The sequence below is a fragment of the Lampetra planeri genome, chromosome 5 (genome assembly GCF_965212315.1).
Source record: "Lampetra planeri chromosome 5, kcLamPlan1.2.h2, whole genome shotgun sequence".
NCBI classification, from domain to species: Eukaryota; Metazoa; Chordata; class Hyperoartia; order Petromyzontiformes; family Petromyzontidae; genus Lampetra; species Lampetra planeri.
The window spans coordinates 6,876,249-6,901,058 of NC_136111.1; the positions used below are offsets into that span (position 1 = coordinate 6,876,249).

General features: G+C 44.6%; 1 protein-coding gene across 3 annotated transcripts in view; it reads left to right on the forward strand.

Moving 5' to 3' along the window:
• Positions 1-23,768, forward strand: part of TSC2 (TSC complex subunit 2) — a 61,731-nt gene extending 37,963 nt beyond the window's left edge. For 2 of the 3 annotated variants that reach the window (XM_078594254.1, XM_078594256.1), the window contains 15 exons: positions 1,972-2,084; positions 2,908-3,234; positions 4,051-4,329; positions 5,375-5,443; positions 10,925-11,127; positions 11,830-11,952; positions 12,367-12,785; positions 15,770-15,848; positions 16,393-16,479; positions 17,867-18,053; positions 18,500-18,639; positions 20,050-20,128; positions 20,346-20,437; positions 20,849-20,947; positions 22,106-23,768. In XM_078594254.1, the coding sequence (XP_078450380.1) occupies positions 1,972-2,084; positions 2,908-3,234; positions 4,051-4,329; positions 5,375-5,443; positions 10,925-11,127; positions 11,830-11,952; positions 12,367-12,785; positions 15,770-15,848; positions 16,393-16,479; positions 17,867-18,053; positions 18,500-18,639; positions 20,050-20,128; positions 20,346-20,437; positions 20,849-20,947; positions 22,106-22,228 (2,419 nt within the window). In that variant the 3' untranslated portion in view covers positions 22,229-23,768. The remainder of the gene's footprint in view (positions 1-1,971; positions 2,085-2,907; positions 3,235-4,050; positions 4,330-5,374; positions 5,444-10,924; positions 11,128-11,829; positions 11,953-12,366; positions 12,786-15,769; positions 15,849-16,392; positions 16,480-17,866; positions 18,054-18,499; positions 18,640-20,049; positions 20,129-20,345; positions 20,438-20,848; positions 20,948-22,105) is intronic. The other variant, XM_078594255.1, reaches the window with a different exon arrangement.
• Positions 23,769-24,810: the final 1,042 nt, after the last annotated feature.

A 24,810-nucleotide genomic window follows, 5' to 3' on the forward strand; every position in this document is an offset into this window, starting at 1 on the left:
CGTCAGCGATGTAATTTCCTAACAATAATAATGCAATTTATAACACGCACAATATTTCACATATACACGTGACATAAATGACTGATTCTCAGGAGCGAAGCCAAGCTCGGTGTAAAGCGAAAGCCAGGTGAAAGAGATGAGCGTTTAAGTGTCTCTTTAAAGCTATGTGATTTGAATTACTCGGTGTGCAGTGTTCCTCATTTGCAGTGTCTACCCGTGTTTCACGACTGCACTTTGTCACTCGTTGCGGTATTTATTTTCTGCATGCGAGTTTGGTCTTTTTTTTGTAAAGGAACAAAAGATGTCTGCCCAGCTTGTTTACATTAGCGGCCCTGAGCCAACAGTAGAAATTCCACGTGATGGCAGTGGCCATGAAATTGACCTACATTTCAATAAAATGTGTATTTATAAAACATACATTTGACCGCATCCTCAGATGCTGTATATGGAAACTATGGGGTAGATGTGTTTTATACAGGCAGTCAGTCGGTCATAGGAAAAAATTAAGGTTTTGCACCCTGGGCTTAAGCAAAAATGGAGCGAACACTAGGGAAGGGTTAGAGAGAGAGAGAGAAGGGGATTTCAGACTCTGGAAGCAGCAGAAGTAGCCAGTCTCCATCGCATGACCACGGTCGATTTCTCACGAAGTGGTTCAAATTCAATTGAGACTTGGAGGAATGATGGTCTGGACTAAGTGAGCATGTAACCAGGATTTTGCCAGTTATTTTTTTCCCAACTGAAAACCTCTACCAAGAGTGCCACCAATATGGCCAGATGTTCACAGCGACCAGGAATTATTAATTGTCGGGTGGGTCAAGAGCTCGGAGTGCTGAACTAACAGTGCTCAGATCCTGAGTCAAAATCCCGGATTCAGCCACCTATGCTTAAACCAGATTTTCAAGTGCACGGAGTTTACAGTCTTAGCCTGGTCGTCATTGGCTACACAAACCCATGCCCTTAAATTTGCTTCTGCACGTAATTTGGCTAAATTCCAGCTCTGACAATAAAAACCTATTTTGGCCGTTAAATCTTATGGTGGGACCCCGGGGTCCAGAAAAATCGTAATTAATTAATTATTTTTGGGGACTCCGTCCCACCGCGCACATAAACGCCGCGACCCACCAGAAATCAATCCTCTCGTTCTTCAACCACCCGTCGTTGCCAAAATTGCCGTAGTCCTAAACAACACTTTGAAGCTTTGATGAGCGCATAGTGTAGAGCTCATCGAGAGGAATAGGTTGCCGTCGAGAGGAATAGGTTCGCCTTCAACAGACATAAAATGACGTCGCAACGCAGTTTATGTGAGAGCCGGGGACTTATGGGACCCTAGGGTCCCACCATAAGGTTCAATTATGCATCGAACATTACTCCTTATATGGTAGAACAGGTGCGAATGGGCTGCTCTCCACTGTATGAACCAGAGATCGGATGAAATCAGAGGTCATCTCAAGTCAACTCTGTCCTCTTCTGCGAGCCGTTCTCTCATGCGAAAGAGTCGCACCGCTGTGCGAGCGTTCCGAATGGATACTTCGTCTCACGACGTGATTACCGCTAGCACAATGGGGATAAAACTTTAAAAAGTGATGACGCAAACATAATGATGGAAAAAATTAACCCGTAAAAACCAAGTTTTTCACTATAAATCCTTTATATGCGTGGCATCGGTTTTATTTTATCATTTCTGTTTTTCTTGAGTAAGAGTTTCATTTTTATCACTTTGGTATTTTAAATTAAATATGAAATTTTCTTTTTTCCTAAAAAGTGGGAAATTTTGGAAAAAAATTTTCACGAAAATAAATTGGCACGCACAACGAGTCTGTGTGCAAAATGTCAGCTCGGTTGGATCACGGGAAGTGGGTTAAAAAAACGACCGAAAGATTTGCACGGTCGTAAGCGCGCAAGCAAGCAAGTGAACTTAATATAAAGGATTTAAAAATATCGACGGGCGGCGCGCGGCGGTTTTGCGTGCAGATCTCCGGGCGGCGGGCAGGCGCGGGCATCCAAGGAGGCTCCGGGGAAGCTGGAGAGCCAGGAGAGCCAGCAGCCCGTGCGCTCCGGTCGAGTGCGCCAGCGATCCGTCTCAGGTGGCGCGCCCACAACATGGCAGGGAGAGAGGATGGTTTTTGCATTCATTTTGGGTTTCCAACTTTGATGGCGTTTAATTCTTCGTCGATTTTTACACACGCGAGCGTTCAAAACCGTACACCGCTCATCAGCCATGGCGTGGTACATATAGGCCTGAACTATTATCTTTATTGGTGTTGATTAATATCATCGGCCATGATTAATACATTGCCGGATGGTCTCCCCAAGCTGCATTATCAACTAAACACGACCTCCGAAAGTGCTGGATTCTAGAGCGTGATGCGCAAAGGCAGTTTAGGGTAGTCTTTGCCAACAACGCATTTACTGTGAGTAACTGTGGTAACTTGGCATGGCAGTGGTATGGAGTGATGGGCTCTGTCTAGCCATTGTAAAGCATGGCACTGATTGGACTGACGGCTCTAAAGAGCACACAGCTTTGAGATAGGCATGTCACCTCTTGCCATCCATTTTTCCACTAGGGGTAACAGCAATCATATGTGTCCTGAATTTGTACAAAGAACATTTTTTTTTACAAAAGAAAATGGTGCAACAATCAATGCCCTTAATGATTGCTCCCTTATGGCTTGCGCCACTACAGCTAACTCACTATCATCCAGATCCAAAACTTTCCTTTCTCTTGGCTCTATTCAAGAAACCAATGAAAGTGTCTGTCTTTTGCGTTGAGTTTTTTTCCTTCCCCGCACCTCTGATTAGCATGGTTGGCTACGTACGGTTACGTATATGTTGTGAAACAAAAGTTGTAGAAATGAACAGTTTTTCTTTCGGCCGAAACGTCATGGCGCGATTGTCTGTCTTGCGCAGGTGGGCACGCCCTGAGATCCTGCTACTCCAACGACCTGAGCCCCCTCTCCGTGGCAGCAGAGCCCAACGGTACCAGTACGTCGGCAGCAACGGGACCGGGTTCCACCACCACAGACACTGCAACCACTGCCACCACCACAACTTCTACCACCACCAGCAGCGCCACTGCCACCACCGCCGCCGCTCCAGTGAAAGCCGCCACCCCGGCCAAGGAAGCGGCAGCATCGCAAGCGAAAAAGCCGAAGGAGAAAGAGCCCCCTCGGCTGTCCGATTGTGCCTCCATGATCACGCAGGGATGGGCCGAGATTCTCATCCGACGGCCGACGGGTGAGTGGACTGGCAGCGGGGTGCTGGAGATGACGTTATTCACGGGCTGCGAGGATCGAGGACTTGAATCTTTTTGCTGCCATGTGGCCAGATGTTGTTGTGTGGCACAGTTAACACTGTGGGACCCCTAAGAAACTGCTTTTTCTGTTTAGTTTTGTTGTCCATTCCCCGCACCTCCGATTAGCACAGTTGGCTATGTATGGTGTAAAAGAAGTTCAAAATACAAAACTAGGATTAAGTTGATGAATTCACTTTTTAGTTGTGAACAGATTTCTTATAGTAAACAGAAAGTCAAACATTCATGCTTAATTATATTCAAATTAAAAGTTTAAATTCGTCATGGCAATGGCGATCTACGTAATGTGAAAATAAAGTTAATGGGGGCAGTGTCAATATTAACGTTATGGCTCATTCAGCATATCAATGGTCAATGTACTGGTAAGGTGGTGTTATTGATGAACGTGGAGAGCTTTTTGAAATGCTTTTCAACAAAAGTTGAAAGTGTTAATGCATCATCTCCATCCATCCGTAATGAGGATGAACACTAACTCATAAATCCAAACCAAACTGTTGTATAAAGTTGTTCTATTAGGGACTTGCTCGATTTAAAATTGATGAATTGATCAAAGTGTTGCCCAAAACTTGGGAGACCCGATCCAGAGGAAAATAAACGTTTGATATGCAACACTTTGTGAAGACGAGCATCACATAACCAGTGCAATGTGCACCTTCCGAGCATGTTTTTATTTAAAACTTGTTCAACGCGATTTGACGTGCGATTTTTTTTTTTCTTCCCCACCTGACCGCCCGCTGCAGGGAACACTTGCTGGATGATGAAGATTGAGAACCCGGCGAGCCCTTACTCATCCGCGATCAAGACTCTGCCACTGCAGGACCTCTCCGCCGTGCTGCTCGCCCCAGACTCGACCGCTGGCTACCCAGCGGGTAGCAAGTATGACGAACCCCGCGACCCCAGCGACCCCGGGCGCGGAGATGGCGACAACTCGGAGGGGCGGACACTCAAGACGTCCATGAAAAGTCAGGTGATGGACCCGGACGCCAGCCGACATTACACTCTGCAGAGGTCTAACACAGGTATAGCCGTGCGTGACGGTGAGTCTGGATACACGGGTGTGTGTGTGTGTGTGCTAGCGATACGTTTAAAAAGATTGACTAAATCGCCTTGACTGTTGTCTACTGGACGTGGTATGGTGGTTGCAGGAATATTTTACGGGTCGCCGACCCAGACAGACCCGGCTGAAATGAACCCCCTGGGGGTACCTTGGTTGACATTTGCTTAAACTAAGCAGGATTTTAAGGCTGGATAGTGCTTGCATGGACGACTGCCATGCATGAGACAAGTGCTGTAGGCTGCTGCTTGCAGGGCAGTGGTAACAACATCTGTTGTACTGTGTTCTAAGGTTTGTGATTGCCTGCATTCACCAACCTGCACCCACCAGTGTGGTGAAATATAGTCAACCAACCCACAGCAGGGAGAGAGGCCCTCCTTGCATTGAATTAATAAACGTCATGTACATTTACCCTTTTTAAAATGGTAGTGCACATATTTCCTACATACAGTTTATTAATAATAATGATTGGCCGCATAGCCAGATGTGAAATCGAACCCGGAAGTTTGCGACTTTCTGTTTTCATCTGAACTCGACCCAACATCCCTCCCTAGGTTAATAAAATGTATTACAATATTTTCGAACATCGGTGTCGGTGGAAAGACAGATCGCAGCCATAGGATTTGGAATCTCCACCACAGACTTGAGGCTGCCAGTGGAAATTTAGCAAAGCCCCCCCCCCCCCACCATGCCCTGGCTCTTATGAGCAGGGAGACATTTTGACTTTTCTTACGTTTGTTTAATATGAATAATGTACAATTTTTCAGGACTGACCCCGAAGTGAGGAGCACAAACCTGTGTTGTATATTAAGATTTCTTCTCGCAGGCACGGTTAAACTGGAATCCAAATAACCTACTCCCCACGGATAATCGAGAATTAACCACATCCGGCAATTCTACCAACAGGGTACAAGAGTAGCACGAGGGGTGATGTTTGTCGTCCGTTGCTTGATGTGTGTGAACTGCTGTTCTTGCGTGCGGCGCAGTAACGAGTTTGATTTGCTCCACAGTGTCAGGTGACTGCTCTCCCTGGCAATCCAGTTGCAAGAATAAGTTAAGCAGAAGCATTTCGTGGGCAGGTATAGCTTTCACTGCTGCCGCTGTCATCCACAGGCACAGCAGAAAGTCCACCCAAACACTGGCCTGGTTCTTCGCCAACTCTTGTTTAGAACAAATTGTTCTAAAGTTGCTGCAGGCGGCTGGGTTAGGGGCCTTCATTTATTATGTTCTGCAACACCTCCCTCTGCGTTTTTCCTTTCAAAAAGATTTTGACAACGAATTCATTGCTTTTTTTATTTGTGCATTTTTTATTATATATCGTGGAAATCAAAATAATAGAAATTTTACTCTATGCTGTCGCTTATCATACTAAAATATCACGTAATTATATAAGCCGTGCAAAAGTGGGATTACAATGTTCGTCATACTTAAAATGTCATGGAAATGTGAGCCTTTTATCACAATTAATTATCATACAGAAACTAAAATATGACGGTGTAATGCAGTTTTTAATAAAATCCCTAATTAAAATATAAATTATCTCAATCTTCTGGAGATGTATTTTAAATGCTTGTCCTAACTTAAACATCGGGCCAACATCTTTGTCAGCTAAATAAAATTATTCTGTTTTGAGCATTTTGAAGTATTACAATATTCTAATTCAAATCAACCAGTCTCCAGTAATTGCTTCTAGATTTGAAGCTTTCGTGACTGCAAGGATTCATACTCTCAGGTTTTTTCGGTAAAGTCACGTAGGTAAAAAATTAAATTAAAAGTTAATAGAAGTAATAATGAATATAAAATAATAAATCACGATGTTTCGGAGGCAACACAAGTTTCCGTCATCAGGTGGGACCGTCACAACAAAAATTACTGCAGTAATTTTAGCTGTGATGACGGAGTCTTGTGTTGCCTCCGAAACGTCGTGATTTATTATTTTATTTCCATTATTGCCTCCAGTAATTGCTCTTAAGTTAAAAGGCCACACTGTTTTCGAGGAGCGCTTTGTTGAGATTTATAAAATGTACTCCATACCTCAAACAGCAGCTCTTAAGATTTGCTCGAGGCTGAACGTCCGCTGGAAAATTCTACTTTTTAAAATGTGCAAATCGTCGTTTCTAAAATCTGAAACGTAACGGAATTTGGCCGAACAATGATGGCACAACAGTGCTTGGGTGGATTTCTGAGCTGATTTGTCAGCAAACTTGGCGTTCATTTAACCCCAACCCAGTCCTCAGGGTCTGCCTACACTGTCCTCCCCCCCCCCCTCCTTTTGGCAGCTTTCCTCCTTGTGGAGTCACCCTGAGCACACAATATCTCTGAGACTTGGCAATTGACCATTTGGGGGCAGTGGCTTGCTCAACTTGCTGGCCAAAATGTGAAAAAATTTAGTTGAAAAACGAAAGTTCCAGGAGGGTTGGGCCATAATTATTAGAGATTTTAAAAAATAATGTTGGTATCTGTGGGTCAATTGTATTCTTTTGGCATCATTGCAGGGCACCTGAAAATAAGAACTTTTATTTTTTTTAAAGATTTTTCCAGATTAAATGTTGTAAGATAAATAAGAGGGCTGGGGTAGCTTCAGGGTCACATAATTTAGTGGGCACCACTGAGATCCTAGTTTCTGTTTGGGCTTCAGCTACCCTGAATTACAATTTATTTTCAAGTACCAGTGAGTTGCTTTCTCACCAATGACTGCACAAAGAAATGTAACATTTAGCGACTTCACTTGATTTGGCATGCATTACACGTATTAGTTTACCACCTGATAAACAACTCTAGCCAGGGCTTTGATTAAATAAAATGTTCCAATAAGAAAATTGGGATTTAAGTAACACCATGCTACAAGTTTGTACATGATCACATAGATAAAAAACTAAAAGTGGAAATTGAAACACGATAATATGAAAGGAGAAAAAAAATTCATGAATAAAAGTTGGTAATGGTCACATGTTTGTGTGAATTGTGTTTTTAAGCGTGCAACACTGCAAAAAATGCAATTTGCACTTTAATTGTGGCGTACTGTGTTTTAACAATTTCTCTGCCCTATGGGTACGAGATGTCTCACAATGGCTGATTGTGAGTCTCCTGTTATTTCTGGATGGCCCTGCATTGAGATGTTTTGGCCAATTTATTTATAAAATTAGTTTGTCTTTCCATTTTCCTCTGATTTTAATCCCAATTGTGCCAATGGGACAAGATGAGTACATTTCCATCCAGAGCTAGCAGTCCACTTCAGCAGGGCCCTTTAGCACATCAATCAAACTGAACTATTGAATTCTGAGCTAGAATAAGCCAAATTAAGTGAAAGAAATCCTATTTTTCTAATACTTTGTGCAGTCCTTGGTCCTATTGGTGAAACTGTCAACTACGCTACACTTATGTGAATCACGTGTTGGTGAAACGTGGATTCGAACCCAGGATGTCTGCGCGGTGCCAGCTCTGTTTCAAATGAACCAACCAGACACTTTCCTAGAATACGTGGAAGGACTTTTTTGGGATTTGTAGAGACCCCGTGCCCTCAAAAGCTCACCTTCAAGCTGTGAATGACAGGCATGTGCCAGCACACTTGGCGCAGAGATAAGGATCGTTTCCACCTTTTCTTTCATGGCGTAATTTGTGAAGAGGTTCCTTCGTTTAAATGTGGAGTTGTGCGTTTTGACTCTGCTCCACTTTGCACAGTTTCTCGCAATACTTTGAGCGAGAGCAGGCAGTCGCATCATTGAAAACGTATGCGGATAGTTTGAGCTAGGCATATTTTTTTATCCAGCTCGATTTTAACCTTCCTGGGTAAAATCATACTGAAACTGAATCTGCTACGAGCACAGCAACAATTGGCTTGCAGCTGTAAAACTCTTGACTGTTTTTTAGCTTAATTGGATTGTCACCTAAATGTTGTATCTGTAAAAGCCTTTAATCGATTTCATGCGGTCCCAGAATTTACTGAAATATTCTCTCCTGAATTTTAATTGGTTTTAAGTTGCTACAGAAAGCAATGTTTGAATAACATGTCAACAAAAAAGGCCTTTCTATTTTTGCTTCACACAGTTTATAATTAAAGAACACAACTGGACCAATGTTTTTTTTATTAAACAATTCACATTGGGCCATGCATGCACAATGCAGTCAGTGATGAGCACTTGATCCACAGGAGGCCTGCATGAGGCCCATGGCTGCTGGTGGGCCCCTCTCTATTTCATTTCGGCGACTAAATACTCCGCATTTCAACCTCAAATATGGTCCATTTGCCCAAGTTCCAAACTCACGCATCCCTCTACCTGTTCGGTGGCACATTGCCACCCCTCCACGGTCAGACCAACTGGCCCCCAACGTTGTACTCACGCTTTCAAGTTTGGCAAGCCCCTGCCGTACGCAGTTGGGGGTGTCTCGGGCTTTGAAAGATTGGGCACCGATTTCATGTGTGGCTTCCCTATAACCTGCGTAATTGCTCTGCTCGTGTGAATTTATAGTCCGTTAAAACGTTTGATGCGTTTTATGGTTCTGGATGATCACCGTGTGTTGAATTTCAGCACACGTAGTTTGCTTATGAGATGATGATTTGAAGTTTTTTTTTGTGATGAAACAAAAAACCTTTATATTCCTTCGAATATATGTTTTAAAATACCTGTTCTAATAACTGAATTGTTTGCAATTGGAGAATTGAAAACTAAACATGTAAGCGTGTGTTTTTCATTTTAACTCTGTGTGCCACGCAATCTGCATTAGTAGTTGCCATGTTTGGCAACATTCACTTGTGTGCATTTGTCAAGCAAGGATGCTGTGAGAAACAAATTAATGGTTAGTTTTGTTGGTTAGAACTTGGGTGGAAGGTGTTGTCACTCGCATGAAACCTTATTGCATGTCTGCTTTTTACGTGTGTCCTTTCATATTCTATTCTGTAAGATGCCTCAGTGTCACCAATTGGTTAAGTTTAACGTTTGTGAAAGACTTTGACGTCCTCAAATTTGTAATTTTATTGATCAGCTTCGGTTATATTGCCCTTAAAGTGTAGTTGCTCACCTGTTTGGATCGCAAAAGGTTTTTCGTTGCCAGTAATTGTTTCGGCATAGTGCCAAAAGGTGGCAGGGGTGGGTTGAATGCAACTGTGACATAACATTCGATGCGGCGGTGCAGCACACAGCAAAGTGACTCGTTCTACTTGGTTTATGATAGCATGCACTGCACTGATGCTGGAATAGGAGGTTGTTTCTCATTATTCAAGGCACTTTGCTTTATATAAATTGTGCTCCTCTCAATAGCTACCCCATTAAGAAACCACCCTGTGATGTTTTCCAAGACACTCGTGGCTTTTGGCACGCTTTGTCCATATGACAAAGGCGCCCTGTATACTTTGGAACATGGTTGGGTCGTGATAAACTAGGTGTATATTAATGCGTGCTGTTGTGTTTATCTTTGGAAGAATTTGGTTCTCCTTTTAGTGGAATAGATTATTCGGAATCCTGCGTGGGGACAAGGCAACTGCTGGGACACCGTTTGGCATCGTGTGTTTCTTTTCAAGCACCAAAGATTGCATTGATGAATGGCTTTGGTTTTATTATTTTTCAGGATCGTGAAGCAGCTATAAAGTCCATAAGAGAACATAGCAGAAAAGCATTGAAGAGCTTAATCTGGAAGGAAGTGGTGGGGGGCACAATTGGAGGATTAAGGAGACCAGGTTACCGAGACAGGTTTTTTTTTTTTTAGGTCTATCACCAATGGGAAACATGTAAACGCAGAAGTTCGTTATGATGAGACTTGTCTTAGTGGTCCGTGAAGGACATACAAACTGTGGCAAGGGGAAATTAAAAGCTGACTTTTAGTGGTTGTGTGAGATGATACCAAAATGTGGGAGGTCAAGAGAAAGACGTGAGCAATGGTCAGTGTAGAATTATATCAATGGATCTTGGTCTTGACTAATCACAATTCTGGCAAATGCTTAAAGTTTTTTTTTTATTGTTCACGTTGCTTCCCTATACGGTTATTTTATGTCCACGATTATTAGTTTCGATTGAGCGATGTTTTCACTGCCTCGCTCTTTTTCCATACCTTCGTTCACGTCATGATTGGGATATGAGAAAGGAGTTTGAACGATGATCGTGGCTGTTTCTCCCTGTTTACTTGCTCATTGAATAATTGAAGTCTATTTCAAAATCTATTTGGAAAATCAACAAGACAGATACAAATGTGGACATGCTTCCGAGCGCGTTAATTGCGAAAAGGATGAAAATATGCTTCTTTTATATTCTGTCAACTCAATGGCTTGGGGATGTGGTTTAATGCGTTTTGAAGTCAAAATAAGCTGTGTTGCAAATCCCATCTATTTGCAGTTATAATCGTCACACAAATGTGGAAAAATGGTGTACATTACAGTTCGTGATGACAGTAGCGGCCGTTAGAGAAACATTTTGTTAAATGAGAAGTTGAACATCTAAAAAAACGGTCCAATTTTATTTCAAATGAATCCAATTCTTTTGATCCCAATTATGTGAATTACGACATCTTCATGGACACCCTGTGAATTACATGGAATGCTCCCCGCCCCCCCCCCCCCCCTCGGCCAGAGTCTGTGGTGATGGAGGAACTAATTGCATCTGGGAGCAAGGCCTCCTCGTCGCCCTCTCATGCCATCGAAAGCTTTGACGACTTCCACGACTTCATGCCGACGTCGGAGGTGGAGAGCAAGTTTCTGCGCTCCGAGCCCCTGCCCTCCCTCTCGATCCACGGTGACGGCAATGAAGGACAACAAAGGATGCTCGTGAGCAGGGTGAGTTGGGGGGGGGGCAACGTGGCCAACATTGGCTGGAGCCTTTGGGAGTGGCCGCTAAAGTTTTGAAAGCATTTTTTTCCCTCATCGCTTTCCATCTAAGGCTGAGTACGTGTAACACATTGGCGCTGTACGTCCATAATAGTTGGGCACGATGCATCTCGTAAAGCCGATCCAAAATAAGCGACCCTGTAATGTATTACTCTTAGGGACTTGCCCTATTGAAAAACTTTTTATTATTAGAACACATTCATAACATTTGATAGACAAACCAGAGGAAAAAAAACTGGAGTTTTCCCTTTGAAAATTGTTTTGCTTTAAGTTAGCTGAGAATAAAAATGTGCCTGCATAAAAAAATGCGTCGGTTTGACTGCTATGTGACTAAACCTTTGTCTGTGGCAGGGCATCTGGAAACTTGCGTGCCCTGGCAGAGAACAAATGAGACCGTCAAAGTGCAGTGATTTAATAATAATCGGTTCCTGGATCAAATTGCGGCCCTGAATAAATGGGAGGGGGGGGTGGTGGTGCGGTGATGGAATATGCTGACAAAGACTGAGCTCTCAGCCAGGCTTGCATATAGCATGCCACCAATGGGTGTCACTGGCACCCTCTGGCTCTTGACCGCACAGCTGCGGTCTTTCCGTGGAGCTGCCCGACACCTCCTGGGTGTGTGTGAACCCCCCACCCCCAACCCTGCTTTAGTCATCGTCATCGTCGAGTCAGGGGGAGGAGAGCTTGCCCACGACCGCGGGCGTTCCCATCGACCGCTCGAGCGCAGCCCCAGGGCGGTCGCACGACAGCGAGGAGGAGCAGCAGCACCTGCAGGTGAGAGGAAGAAGGTAGCACTCGCTTGAGGTTCACTCACCCATGTGTTCTCTGTCTCCATTGGTGAATTCGTCAATGATGCCCTTAAAGAGGAAACATTTTATATGGTAGGAGACGTTTCAGGCAACGGCCCTCATAACAGAGAAGGGCCAAGGCCTGCAACGTTGTCTATTGGATATATAATTGTCTTCTTTGGCAGTGTTATTGACAAATGTGAGTTTTTGTTATTTGTGCTTGTCCACCACTGTCACCGCAGTGTCACGCACATTTTTTGGGCCCGTCAGGATTGTTCGCTGTGTTAAAGGTCACTCGCTCATTCTCTTGATTGGAAAATTTGAATTAGATTTGTACAACTTCTAGTTGCTTAATCGATTTAATCGTCCCAACGCTGTGTCAACCACTCCTGCCCTGCAGGTTCTGAATAAGTCAAGCTCCTCACCTGAGCTCTCCACACTCCACGACCGCGAGTGGGAGCTGCAGGTTTGCGCCGTCGAACTCTCATCTGCTCCCTTATTCGAGTCTTCGAGCCCAGTGGCCGACACAGCAGGGGCTCGGGGCAGCCAGGATGAGGCCAATCGTGGCGCGACTCTGAGCCCGCCTGCACCTGCGACGGCAACGGCGGCAGTGGCGGCGGCGGCAGGAGGAGTAGCGGCGGCAGCTGCGGACACAGAGCCGGCATTGGCGACGTCGCCCTCATCCTCCTGCCAGCACCGCCCGCGTGGCCACACGATCTCGGAGAGCGCGTCGTACTGGCGCCGCAAGAGGTCAGAGTTCAAGCTCAACAAGCTCAACAAGAGCGCCGCGGAGAAGATGACTGCTGGCATCAGCCCCAGGTGAGGGATGGCGCGGCGCGTACGGGGTGCCGTGCCCAGCGCCGGCAGGCAGGAGTTCTCGTTGTACGAGCTGTGATAAGCAGCCGGTCGGTATCGTGGTGATACAAGCTTGGCGATATCAACCCAGAATCGCCATTGGAAATGTATTACATCGACATTGTCCATTCACTTTAATGGTGATTTCACTAGGCCAGACAAGCTCCATAGGTGCTCTCCTCTTGCCTGAACAGCAGGAGGGTGCAAATACGATTCTAGGCTATGAAGCATGTGAATTGGCCAGCCCTTGGCATCGATCATGCGTGAGATTCTCAAATCTACTTGGGTCACAACTTGGCCAGGGGATGACTCTACAGCAAATAGGTTGTTGACCGATCCTTTGAGATATTGTGGTTTTCCGCCACCTTTCATATTTTATGTATTTTCATGAGACACTGCAATATCTTCCCATACACCACGGTACGGTGGTGGCTATGCACATCGCATGTAATCCAACACTGGAGGCGAGGGTTGGTGGATCGCACAATTGACAATGTTGAGACTCCCTTTCCATGAGCATTGAGGTGCAAATACCCTGTCTTGCCAGCGGAATGCCATACAGCAAAGTGTGGACTGATATATCGTCTGGTCCTTTTGTATAGGATGTGTTGTTGCCCCCTGGCACGTGTGGGTTTTGTTCGTGTGCTCTGGTTCCCCCCCCCCCCCACGCGTATAAACGCCAAATAATTGTCTGAAAACACATTTACTGTATACTAAATTGCAGAGCATTTTTACGCTAGCTCTCACCGCCTGGCAACCTTCCAGCTTTTCTGTGGTTCATCATCGATTATGAGATGCAGTGTGCATGAATGATGTGATTTAAAATGAATCCTTTCGATTTTATCTTATTACAAAATACACTAAGGAATTGGCCAACCATCCTGAAAAGGCCTTGGCTCCTTGGCAGTCTTCCCAGGGAAAGGAAGATGTCATTTGTCTAATTCTTCGTGTGATATTGCAAGGTTATTACTGCACTTGTCAAGGTCGTGATGTTCAATTTATTCGAAAGGAATTAGCTGCAGTGTGGAGCCACGAGGAATGCATTGAAGATCGAGGCCACTGCCCCATTGTATTGCGTTTCCCAAGTTAACGAACTATCTCTGTCAAAGCCTATTGTAGCGGCGTGAAATGTAATTTAATCCCCAGGGCCCAGGAATTACTATCTTTGCCCCGTGCTGTGTTATCGCCCTGCTTTACACACAACGCTGCATTGCGGCGTCTTTCGGTGCCTTTTGTGGAAGGGTAATCTGTTTAATGTGAAACACGGCCGCCCGAGTTAGTGAAATCATTGTAATCGCGATCCGACCTCGAATCTAAATTGACTCTAACCCCGGTTGTCCAAAGGCTTGAGCACTCGGCTGTGGGTTATTTCAAAGTAAATGCAGGAGCTGTAATGATGCATCAACTCCTTAATATTGATACTTGAGCTCCAAAATGTTTTTTTTAAATTGAATGTTTTAAGAACCCTCTTTTTTCAATTTATGTATATCACATGTCTATAAATTCATGTCACTTCTGCCACCATTAGTGGCTGCTATATTCGCCACATTTTTACAAAAAATAATCCTCCAATTTAATCTCCACCCTGCATTGCAACACTTTATTACATTTTCTAGGGGTGGAGGTGAATTCTTACACCTAATGGTACATTTTTAGTTTGCTTTCAATGTAACCTTACACTAATAATAATGGTTATTTTAGCTACTCAGGAATACCTGAATCGAGTCTCTACTCCTTTTTAGCAGGGTCTTGGTTGACAAACCCTGCTACTTTCTCCATTGTTAGATTTTTACACGTGGGAGGAATCTCATGATGTGACAAAATCATCTCATGTGAGCAACAAGCAGCACATGGTTAAGCCAACAACCTACTTGCTGTACTGTGCCAATAAACCTGGCCAGTACAGCACATTTTACTGTGCACTGGCATGTGTAAAATCTCATTATGCACTGTTGTGGAGTATTATGGAGTACACCAGGAATGTATTGATAATTAAAAAATCAGCTAGGCTGGCCCAGCGTTAGGTTTAATTCTCCTAATTTTTTCAATTTCAAGTTTCTTTTATTTTAACCAGGTGGGAACTCCAATAGCAGAATATTCTTATTTTGTAAAAAGTCACCTGGGTCATCAAAGTGACGCAATCAAAACAAATTAAATCAAAGTCCAACGATTTAAGCAAATAATTGAGTCGCTGGCATCCGTTTTGAGCCAACAACGACGGGAAATCGCTGCGTTAAACGGTCCTACGCGCACCCTGCCTTCAGGGGTGAGGCAGTTTAAGACTAAACATGGGTCCACACTTGTGCAATCGATGCACTCAAATTGGCCGTTAAAAAGCATGGAACGGGACCCCAGAATGGCCGAGGGAAGCTCATTGGCCAAGCTCTGTGTCCAGTAAAAAAGCCTCCTGCGAATTTGTGGTGGGAATTCTCAGTGGTTGAGCCTCGGAAATATCAACAGCACCGTGATCCTTGTTGGTAAACTGTTGGGAGGTAACCAGTCGTCGATTTATCAGTTTGAACGCGACTCTTGTGCTTGCGAAATGCACATCGAATCGTGCTTGAAACAATGGGATATTTCTGATTTGTGCATCTTATGCGGATTTTAGGAAGCTCGCGGAGCGTGACGACCATACAGACGAGGGAACGCGTGAAAAATGATGAGTTGGGAAAGAATCATATTTGAGGGAAAAAAAGGTGGAAATTCGTACAAAAATGGTGTGTGTGTGTGGTTTATCTAATCTGGGATCGGATCAACTGAATTGTTCCATTGTGGGAAGCAACACGTGAATTCGTGTAAATTATTTTAATTCAACAATTTTAAACGGCTTATCCTCCAACCTGCGAAATCACGGAAGCAACGCTGATTGTGTTAGTTCCTTGTTGGACTGCTCAACGTCAAGGGTGAGGAGTGTTGAGTACAGAGCTTGTGTCTGTGTTTTTTTTCAGCTTCGTGTTTTTGCAATTCTACTACTCTCCTCTCTTTGGAACCGAGGCCAGTCGCCCCATCCTTTGTCCCAAGACTCAGGTCAGAATTGCGTTGTCGTTGTTCATTGGCACAAAAAAACGTCTTTTGACCGAGCACCCACTTGAAGAATTGACGTACTACACTGGCTTTTGATTATTCAAAGAATGTACTTCATTCGCGGGCAGGTCTGAAACATTACAAAGCCTATTCGGACAAGCTTTTCAGTAGTACTCGTCAGCGTCTGCAGCCCCTTGGTGAGTGGTGGACAATTTACGTTCCTAGAACCAGGAGCCGGTCTCTCCACAAAATTATCACTTCTGACTTGTGCAGAGTGGTACTCATTTTATTGATGCTGTGGTGGGGGGTGGGCTCGGTTTACTGCTGACCCAGATATGAACTTGCAATCGGTCAATTGCTTGTCTCGCTCTTGACCAGCAGCACTACCTGGCCAGATGATGATTTTTCTGAGTCGATAAGTAAAATGCAATAAACTTGTTTTGCACTGTCCTGTGGCCTTAAATGAACTCTGCAGTCCTGGTTTGCATGCTGCACGCAGGGCTGCGCTGTGCACTCAGCTTGCGCGTATGTTGTCTGCCTGGCTTAGGCGGTCGAGCGATCAATCAAGATGATGGACAGAATCCCTCCGTACGACACGCACAAGATTGGCGTGATTTACGTAGGCGAGGGGCAGGTGAGGTTTACTATCTCGCACAGAAGAATGCGGTCATTGCAAATCACTGCTGCCATTACAATTACATGTTGGTTGTACAAATCACATAAATGTGAATCTAGATGTTATTAAAATTCTCGGTAACTTGCCCATTTTAAGTTTGAAGATAGGGTATTTTTAACAGTAAGAATGATGGGTAGAAGTGTGAACCCTCGGAGGCAATTTAAATGGCTGGTAAAAGTTTTTTTATGGGAGAAAACATGCCCGAGAGTACATCTCCCGCAGAGATGGAGTGATCAAATCTGCTCATGCATATGCTAGGGTGGATTGTTGTGTCGCTGGACCATGAGAGATGTCGACGGATTTTGAGGCCTTCATCCAGCAGTAAATAGAACAAGGCTGATGATGGTTTAAGTGCAGAATATAAATGTCTCATATCGATGTAACTGGGTTATCTGACATAAACCTGACACTCTGGCAGTGATAAAAGACTCCAAACTTTAAATGTCGAGCATTAATCTCACCAATATAGAAGGTTCTGATTCCACCTTATAAACTTTGCATTTCCAATAATAGTCTGTTTTAATTGAGAAGTAAAAAGTGCAGTATTGCAATTAGTGGTGCTGTGTAAGAATAATGATGCACTGCAGTCTTATGTGAGGCATAACACACATTGTTTAAGAATAATTGTAGTGTTTAGCACACTGTACTCGGATTCCTGTGCCCTTGAGTTCGATTCCTGATCCACGGCTAACATTGGTGGCGAGTGATTTGGTCATACATTTTGTATCTAAGATTAATTTTATAAGTACTTGTAGATGGGGGGCTCTCCCTCCCCCTCCTCCACACAACCATCCACCACAATTTTTATTGTGAAGCTCTAAAAGTGAGTGGGAAGTGTGTCAACAAACAAGGACGATAGCAATAAGGTTGTAGGCGATTGTTGCTTTAATGAGTGTTGCGTGTGGCAGGAAGAGCGTTGAATGAGAACCTGTGCAAATGATGATGGCTAAAGAAAATGTTTAAGGGTAGCCGAGCAACCTGCTCGTTGTTGACTTATTCAGGAAGACTGCACAGTCATACGGGCATGAAAAACAACTATTTAGATTTCGTATAGCATCTAATTGCAATCATATCTCAAGAAGCTTTATTCAATGAAGGAAAGAAGCAACCTTACATTATTGCAGAAGGGGTGGGTTGGTTTAGAGAGGAGAAAAGGGCAGTACCATGGCACAAGCTGGGACCAAGCAACAGAAGGCCCTGCTCCAAAGAGAACGAGCCCCAGGGGCAGCCGGGAAAGCACCAAATAGTCCTCAGGGCATCCTCCCAGGGGCCATAGCCATTCAGGAAAGGTATTGAAAATGCGCTCCGTCCCCCGTAATGCGTTTGTGTGTTGTTTGGCGGACAGGTGAAGAACCAGGCGGCCATGCTGATGAACGAACACGGCTCCCCACGCTACGTCAGCTTCGTGCAGGGCCTGGGCCGCCTCATCAGCTTGCGGGACTGCGACCCGGACCAAATCTACCTGGGCGGCCTGGACACCAAGGGGGAGGACGGGGACTTTGCTTACTGCTGGCACGACGACGTCATGCAGAGTGGGTCTGCTTGCATCATGCGACAGTGACACTCGATGAGTGCGGTTTTACAAATCCTGGCTGTTGACTCTACCCTATGAACCCATGTGACCTGCATTCAATTGCCAGCCATATCTAAACCAGTCCTGTGCATCCCTTAATATCGACTCGGCAGTAAATGAGCACCTGGTGTGGCGTGTAAACATCAGCAATGGGAAGACGAAGGCGGCAGAGCATTATTCTGGCTACAACACCCCCCCCTGGTGCTCACTAACAGCACTTGCCCTAACAGTCTATGTAGGCTATACAGGGGACATCTTAGTTCAAAAATGGTTGCAGCCATTAATGGCGTACACGTTATTTTTCGTGTTCCTGTTCGCTGCTTCTGAAATGAGACTTGACGTGCTCTCGTTCAGCATGAAACGTCTTCCCGCCCCCCCCTCCACCCCCCCCCGATGCCCCTGCAGCCATATTCCACGTCGCCACGCTGATGCCCAACATGGAGAGGGATCCTGTGTGCTGCAACAAGAAGCGACACGTTGGAAACGACTTCGTCATGATAGTGTACAACGACTCGCAGGAGGACTACCGCATGGGGGTCATCAGGGTGCATAAACGCACACGGTCACCAGATCATTCGGACATCGACCACCATACATCCGCCGCCTGATTTTGTGGCAGAGCAGAGTTTAATTTTTTGGGCAAAAAAGTTTTGTCATTTGGTAGAAAGCCTCACTGAGTTCCAAGACCCTCATTTTTTTAGGAGGGTCCTGTTAAATTTGGATGCATGTTGAACTTGTTTTGCACCATACGTAGACAACTGGTAATCGGAGGTGTGGGGGGAAATGACAATAAACACAAATCGGTTCTAAAGAAATTAGTTTTCAATCTAGAATTAAAAGTGCGTAGCTCCAGTGGCTTCCTAATATCGAAAAGAAGCGTTCCAGACGGCCGCAGAAGCGCATCTGAAGGCGCGCGATGCAGTGACCATCTTTGTTCGATGGTTAGCCAAAATCCGCTGCGAAGACGACCGGAGTTTGCGTGTGGGAACTTCCTTTTTTAATTAATTTACATTTGGGAGGAAACTGGATACAACAGAACCACCACACATATGAGAGGATGACATTCTTAAGTTCTGCAAATTATGGTTCAGGAACCTTTCTGCTGTACTGCCATCTTCTGGCTACCTCTCAGTCCAATGGGTTTGGGAGTCCTATGATGTTTTAGCTAAAATTTTTATCACTTGATATCCTCCACCTCCCATGTAGTACATCTCGAGTCACCCTGCGGTGGTCTCGCCAAAGTGGCACCACCCGTGATGGCAGCTGTCCCTGCGCAGCACAAAATGAATGCAGCACAGGCCCACGAGTCTGCATAATTCTGCCAGTAGGGGGCAATTGATTAAATTTGGACCATGATATCAGCACACACCGACTAATTTTCCAAATAGCTTCATGGGATCTTTAAAATCCACTGCAAAGCAGACGGTTCGTATTTTATGCTTAATACTCCCTCGGTGTTAACCAGGGTGGCCGCTGATTTTGAATTTCCAAATCTCTGCAAACAGGCGGCAACTGCTTTACCGCTGGGCCATGCCACCAACCCAGCATCCAAAGTGTGCTAGGTTTACAGGCGTGCACCACTCAGCCCGGCGTATAAAAACTAAAACTTACGTAATCGGCTTGCATCTTACATTTCCAATATGTTTTTGCGGACATGTGGACAGGATTAACGCCTGTGCAGGTTGGCATTTACGTACCATGCTAATAAACAAGAATAAATAGAGCAGTTATTTGGGACTCTTGGTTTGTCCGTGTGTCCTTTGCAATACGAATCGTCGTACGTCTCGCATCCAGTTAACATCCCCAAAGCTGTAGTGACGATAAAAAAAATTGTAAATCTGCATTTGTCTCAAATTTTTCATTGCCTAATAACTAAGGCAGCTTAATTTACAGATTGGCAAAGATCAATGTGAAAAAGAGTCTGGTGTATTGTAATCGTTTTTTTTTGTTTACAGGGCCAGTTTAATTTTGTGGAGGTCGTAATCAAACCCCTGGACTACGAATGCAGCCTGGTGACTGTACAGGCCAGGAAAGGTATCTCGTGCGTGTTTGTATTCGTCAAGTACTGTTCTGACGATGGCTTTTTCTGCACTGCGCCCTCTCTCCTGCCCACCAAATAACCTTGCATTTGTCGTGAGGATTTTCAAACATTTTTTATCGGGGACATGGAAAACACTGTCACCACAGGCACACACGGGAATTTAAATGTAACCTTGCAATTGTTTCAGCCACCTCTCTTTCTCCTCTACAGATCTTGAAGGGCTGATTGATACGACCATGGCAAAGATAGTCTCGGACAAGAACCTTCCTCTCTTGGCTCGGCAGATGGCTTTGCATGCCAATGTAAGTGCCCACCTAATTAAATCTCCCTCTAATGGTTTTGGCAAAGTTTCTTTACCTTTTCACTTTTACTGGGAAAACCCATCATCGCGTAAATGCCATTCGTCTGTATCATTTAATTACCCAAAACTTCAGTGCTGGCTAAAAAAATGTTTTAAACGCATGCTTGTGCGGAGTAGTGTACTAGGTTCATTTCTTTCTTTGCTAACATCCATTAATTGAGCAGCGGCACTTAGTGTCCTGGATGATTGAAGTCGTGTATTTTGGCACTGCGCTCGCATCAGCACACAGGGCGCACTGCGCCAGCTATCGCGGTATCTACTGCCCCGCGGAAGAGATTGTGCACACGGCCGTGCATGGCTTGTCTGCTGCGACTGCACAAACACTTTGCCTCGCTGTGCTATCGTTTGTTAGATGGCATCACTTGCTCATCAGTACAAGGCGAACCCCCGTGAAACCTACGCATCCAAGTGGCTGGCACGGCTGAGGCAGATGAAACGGATCCGGGAGCGGGTATGTGGCGGGATCGTTATGTTCACTGCATCGCACATCATTATCATCCATCGGGCATCATCTATCTACTACTGGATGAAGGCCTCCCCATGCCTTTGCCACCCATTAACCCAGCGATGTTTTCATGTTTCACTCCTGTACGTGAATTGATTTCATTGCTCCATCTCTAGGGTAGGTGTCCTCTGCCACCTCCTCTCCTATGGCTGCCATTCTGTCACCAGTGTCGTCGATCAGCCATCGGCACATCTAGCAGTGTCCTGCCCTTGCTCTCATTGGCAATGTTTTCTTTATTAACTTCCTTGTTCCATGGCGTCCTTTTTGCAACTAATGCACCTCCTTCACGCTTTTGTGCACACTTATCAGCATTGTACTTTTTGAGCGTTATCCCTCTGAATGTACGCACGTTAAACTTCTTTCACACTGTACGTAGCCAACCCATGCACACCCATCATCACACCTGAATATTCATGTGTTGTGCTTTACGAGCCGACACCACAGATCCGCACTCTACAGAGATTTTATGGCTTGAATGCTAAACAAACCACATGGCAGGGCTAAGGTGGGACCTCGTCACCCAAGCACACTGCATCCGTTAAGCGTATGTGAGACTTGCACTGGCGACAGTGAGCAATGTGCATTGGGCACAGCCCAAATTGCTTCTTCCCATCTTAGGAACCGCAACAGTATTCCCTCGTTATTCGCGAGGGACGACGTTCCGGAGGTGCTCGTGAATAGAAAATTTCGCGGATAATGGTTATTGGCCTACGAAAACGTATATTTTCAATTAATTACCATCTGAGAAGTTCCATCGCTCGCATCACATTCTCCCGCATTTCTAGCATCACATGCTCTTGTTATCACTTTATCTCTTAACTTTCTCTCGATGCAGTCATGTAGAGTTCCAGATGCGATTCGTGGATAGCCAAAACTGCAGAAAGCGAGTTCGTAGATTTTTGCTGCTTCTTTACAAAGTTGCCATAGTTGCTCAAAGTAATAAATGAGGTGCCAGTAACAATTGCTGCTGAGATTGCCCAAGTGTTACTTGGCCTTCAGAATCACTTGCAAGTAGGGCCGAGCTTCTAATCTGAGTGGTGCATTCAAGTCGGGAGGTGGCAGCAGTTGTGAGATTCATCCGTCTGCTCTTGCTGCACTTGGCAGGTGCTGGAGGAGATCCAGAGCCGCCAAATGAGGACGTCGCAGACGGTCGTGAACATCGCTGCCGACGCAGCCCAGCGCATGAGACTCATCTCAACCATGGACGACTTCAGCGAATTTGTCTAAAAGTTTGGAACGCTCGCACCCGCGCAAGCTAAATCTGTTCAAAGGTGAAACTCTAAAACTGAAAGTGAAGCTAAATATAAATGTGTACAGCTATTGACGGTGTTTTTAAGAGTTTCGTTTGAAAATAAATAAAAATTGTAGCATATTGTACCAAAATGTTAGATGGATTCCAGTTTCTAAGCTAGCAAGTGGGGATCTGTAATTGGTGGCATATAACGGTTGGTAGTAAACTTTCCATTAATTTGTCTAAATCCGAGTAAACAAGGAATCTTCACTCCATTTTTGTATGCAATCTACAACTGGATGTGTGTTTGCAACTCTATGATCTGCAGCATCCTCCATGTACAGACTGAATGTCTGAGGGTTATTCCCAATTGCAGCACTAGAAGTGTGGCATTAGTAACATTTATATGCAGTAAAATAATATACCCTCCATACAATGTGCTACTGCCAGGTTGGACAATTCCTTACTATGAAACCTTGAACTGCCTTAATACGACGGTGACTTTCTCATTCGTTTGTTAGGTCAAGTTTTTGTTAAAATCTCAAGAGATAACATGCGATGCCCCCCCCCCCCCAAATCAATGTCATAATCTGCTTCCATATTGCACGTGTGTTTTTACAAAGTGTTCATTGTTGCTGTAACACTTAAAAAAATGAAGTTGAAATACCTAACACTAAGAAATTGTAAAAAAAAAGTTCTGAAGTTGAATAAAATGTCAACTATCTTTTTCATCTGCAAAAAAACATGAAGGGTTCAGCAATAATATGGTCTAAGTTCTTTGAAAGAATGCCATCTAAACTTAAATGTATAAATTTTCAAATTGCCAATGCATATCTCTTAGGTTGGCCCTCTGCTGCTTTAACTGTCATTAAACTCGACAAACAAAATTAGCTTAGCGATCGTGGTGTGCAGTGTGACTTGTATACTTTGTCAACAAACGGCGTGGCTCGACATTGTACTGTGAACCTCTGTTCATCGGGGAATTGCTTGTTCGGGTTTGGGGTCTCAGAAGCCATTGCAAGCCAAAAACATTTTTGTTCAAGCATTTTCGCAATGAAGCTGCAACCATTACCCACGGAGTGCCGCGATTGTGTGCCTATGTTTGCCCTCTTCACCCACTGATTTGATATCGCATATGTATATGCGCGAGCATGTGCCGCATTCTGAATAGGGCTTCCACATTTCAAGTTTTGTAATCGCATGCATTGCAATCCCAGCAACCCACCATCTCCAAAGTGATGGCCTAACATCTCGATTTTGCAATTCAGTAGAAGTGTATATTCAGTAACCATAGCTTGGCACAAGTGCCGAATATGCTTTTGGCTGGAACAGCCCCACAATTAAATCCTGGCGGCCACTGCAGACCCCCGTGGCTGTGCCTTGCCATGTTCATCAACTCTTGACCTGGCAGCCCCATGCCAGTTCCTGCCTCTTTCTCCCCGCAGCGCTGCACATCGCTTCGGCACGATTTTTGCTTGTGAATACCTGTTTGTAAAGTTTGAAGTTATGTTGTAATAAAATTTGTTTTTAGTGCAATTTGGTTTACATGCTAGTCCCATTTTTGTAAAGTTGAATTCCATTTCCATCAGTCAATTGCAATTTAACCTGCCAGGTGGCTCGGCTGTAAGAATGAGCGGCTTGCCATGAGGTTGCAAGTTCGAATCCTGAGGTGGGGGTTGATTTGCCCCCATCTAACGTTGGTCAACAGTGGTTATCCTCTGGAGTTTTCACCACTGGCTTTGGGTTTTAAACGGGGGATGAGTACTGCCTCTGCTCATTTTGAGCAATAAAATCACTAACTTGGTTTGCAGATGCCCTTTAAACAAGAACGTCCAAAAACACTTGAGGGTCCTGCAACATTTCAATGTTTGACCAATTCCTTTCACCAGTGTTTGGCATGCAGAAGGAAACCGAGTACTGAACCCAGAAAATCTATGCATATGAGGATAATGCAGATTCGTGCATTTGAATCCTGTTGCTGTATTGCCATTTCTGTGCCACCTCGCAGCAGGTTGGGGAGATTTGCAAAACTGCATGATCACCAATCCTCCATAGCTCCTGGATTGTGTGCACCACTGCACCCCAGTGTTTACTGTTAAGAGCCCACTGCAAATGTCCATATTGCAAGGTAGACGATGGGTGTAAAGCATGCAAAAACGAATTCTGTTATAAAAACACAACTCTGCACTTCAGCTATTTCACCGTGAAAGGGTTATTGCAATTAGCTGATCTCGCATTTTCTGACGTATAAAACTTCCGTTTGGCTCTGAACATTATGCATTTATAACCCTTTAATACAATAGGTTGTAGGTATAGAGCTGTGAAATATGTAGCTGACGATATAACCCAAATTATATGGATTAAATAAGTGCCATTCTAATGCATTTTCAATGTGCTCCAATTTGCTGTGCAAATCCTTTTGCAACTTGATCCCATGCGTCTTTACCAATGCAGAATTGAGGCCCGCGGTTGCGGTCATGGTAAAAGTTTCAATTCCTCAATTGCTTGAGCAATCTGGGGCACAGCTTCACAAAGGAAATGGGAAAAGTCTCGCCACCATCACTCCGTGCACTGGGTT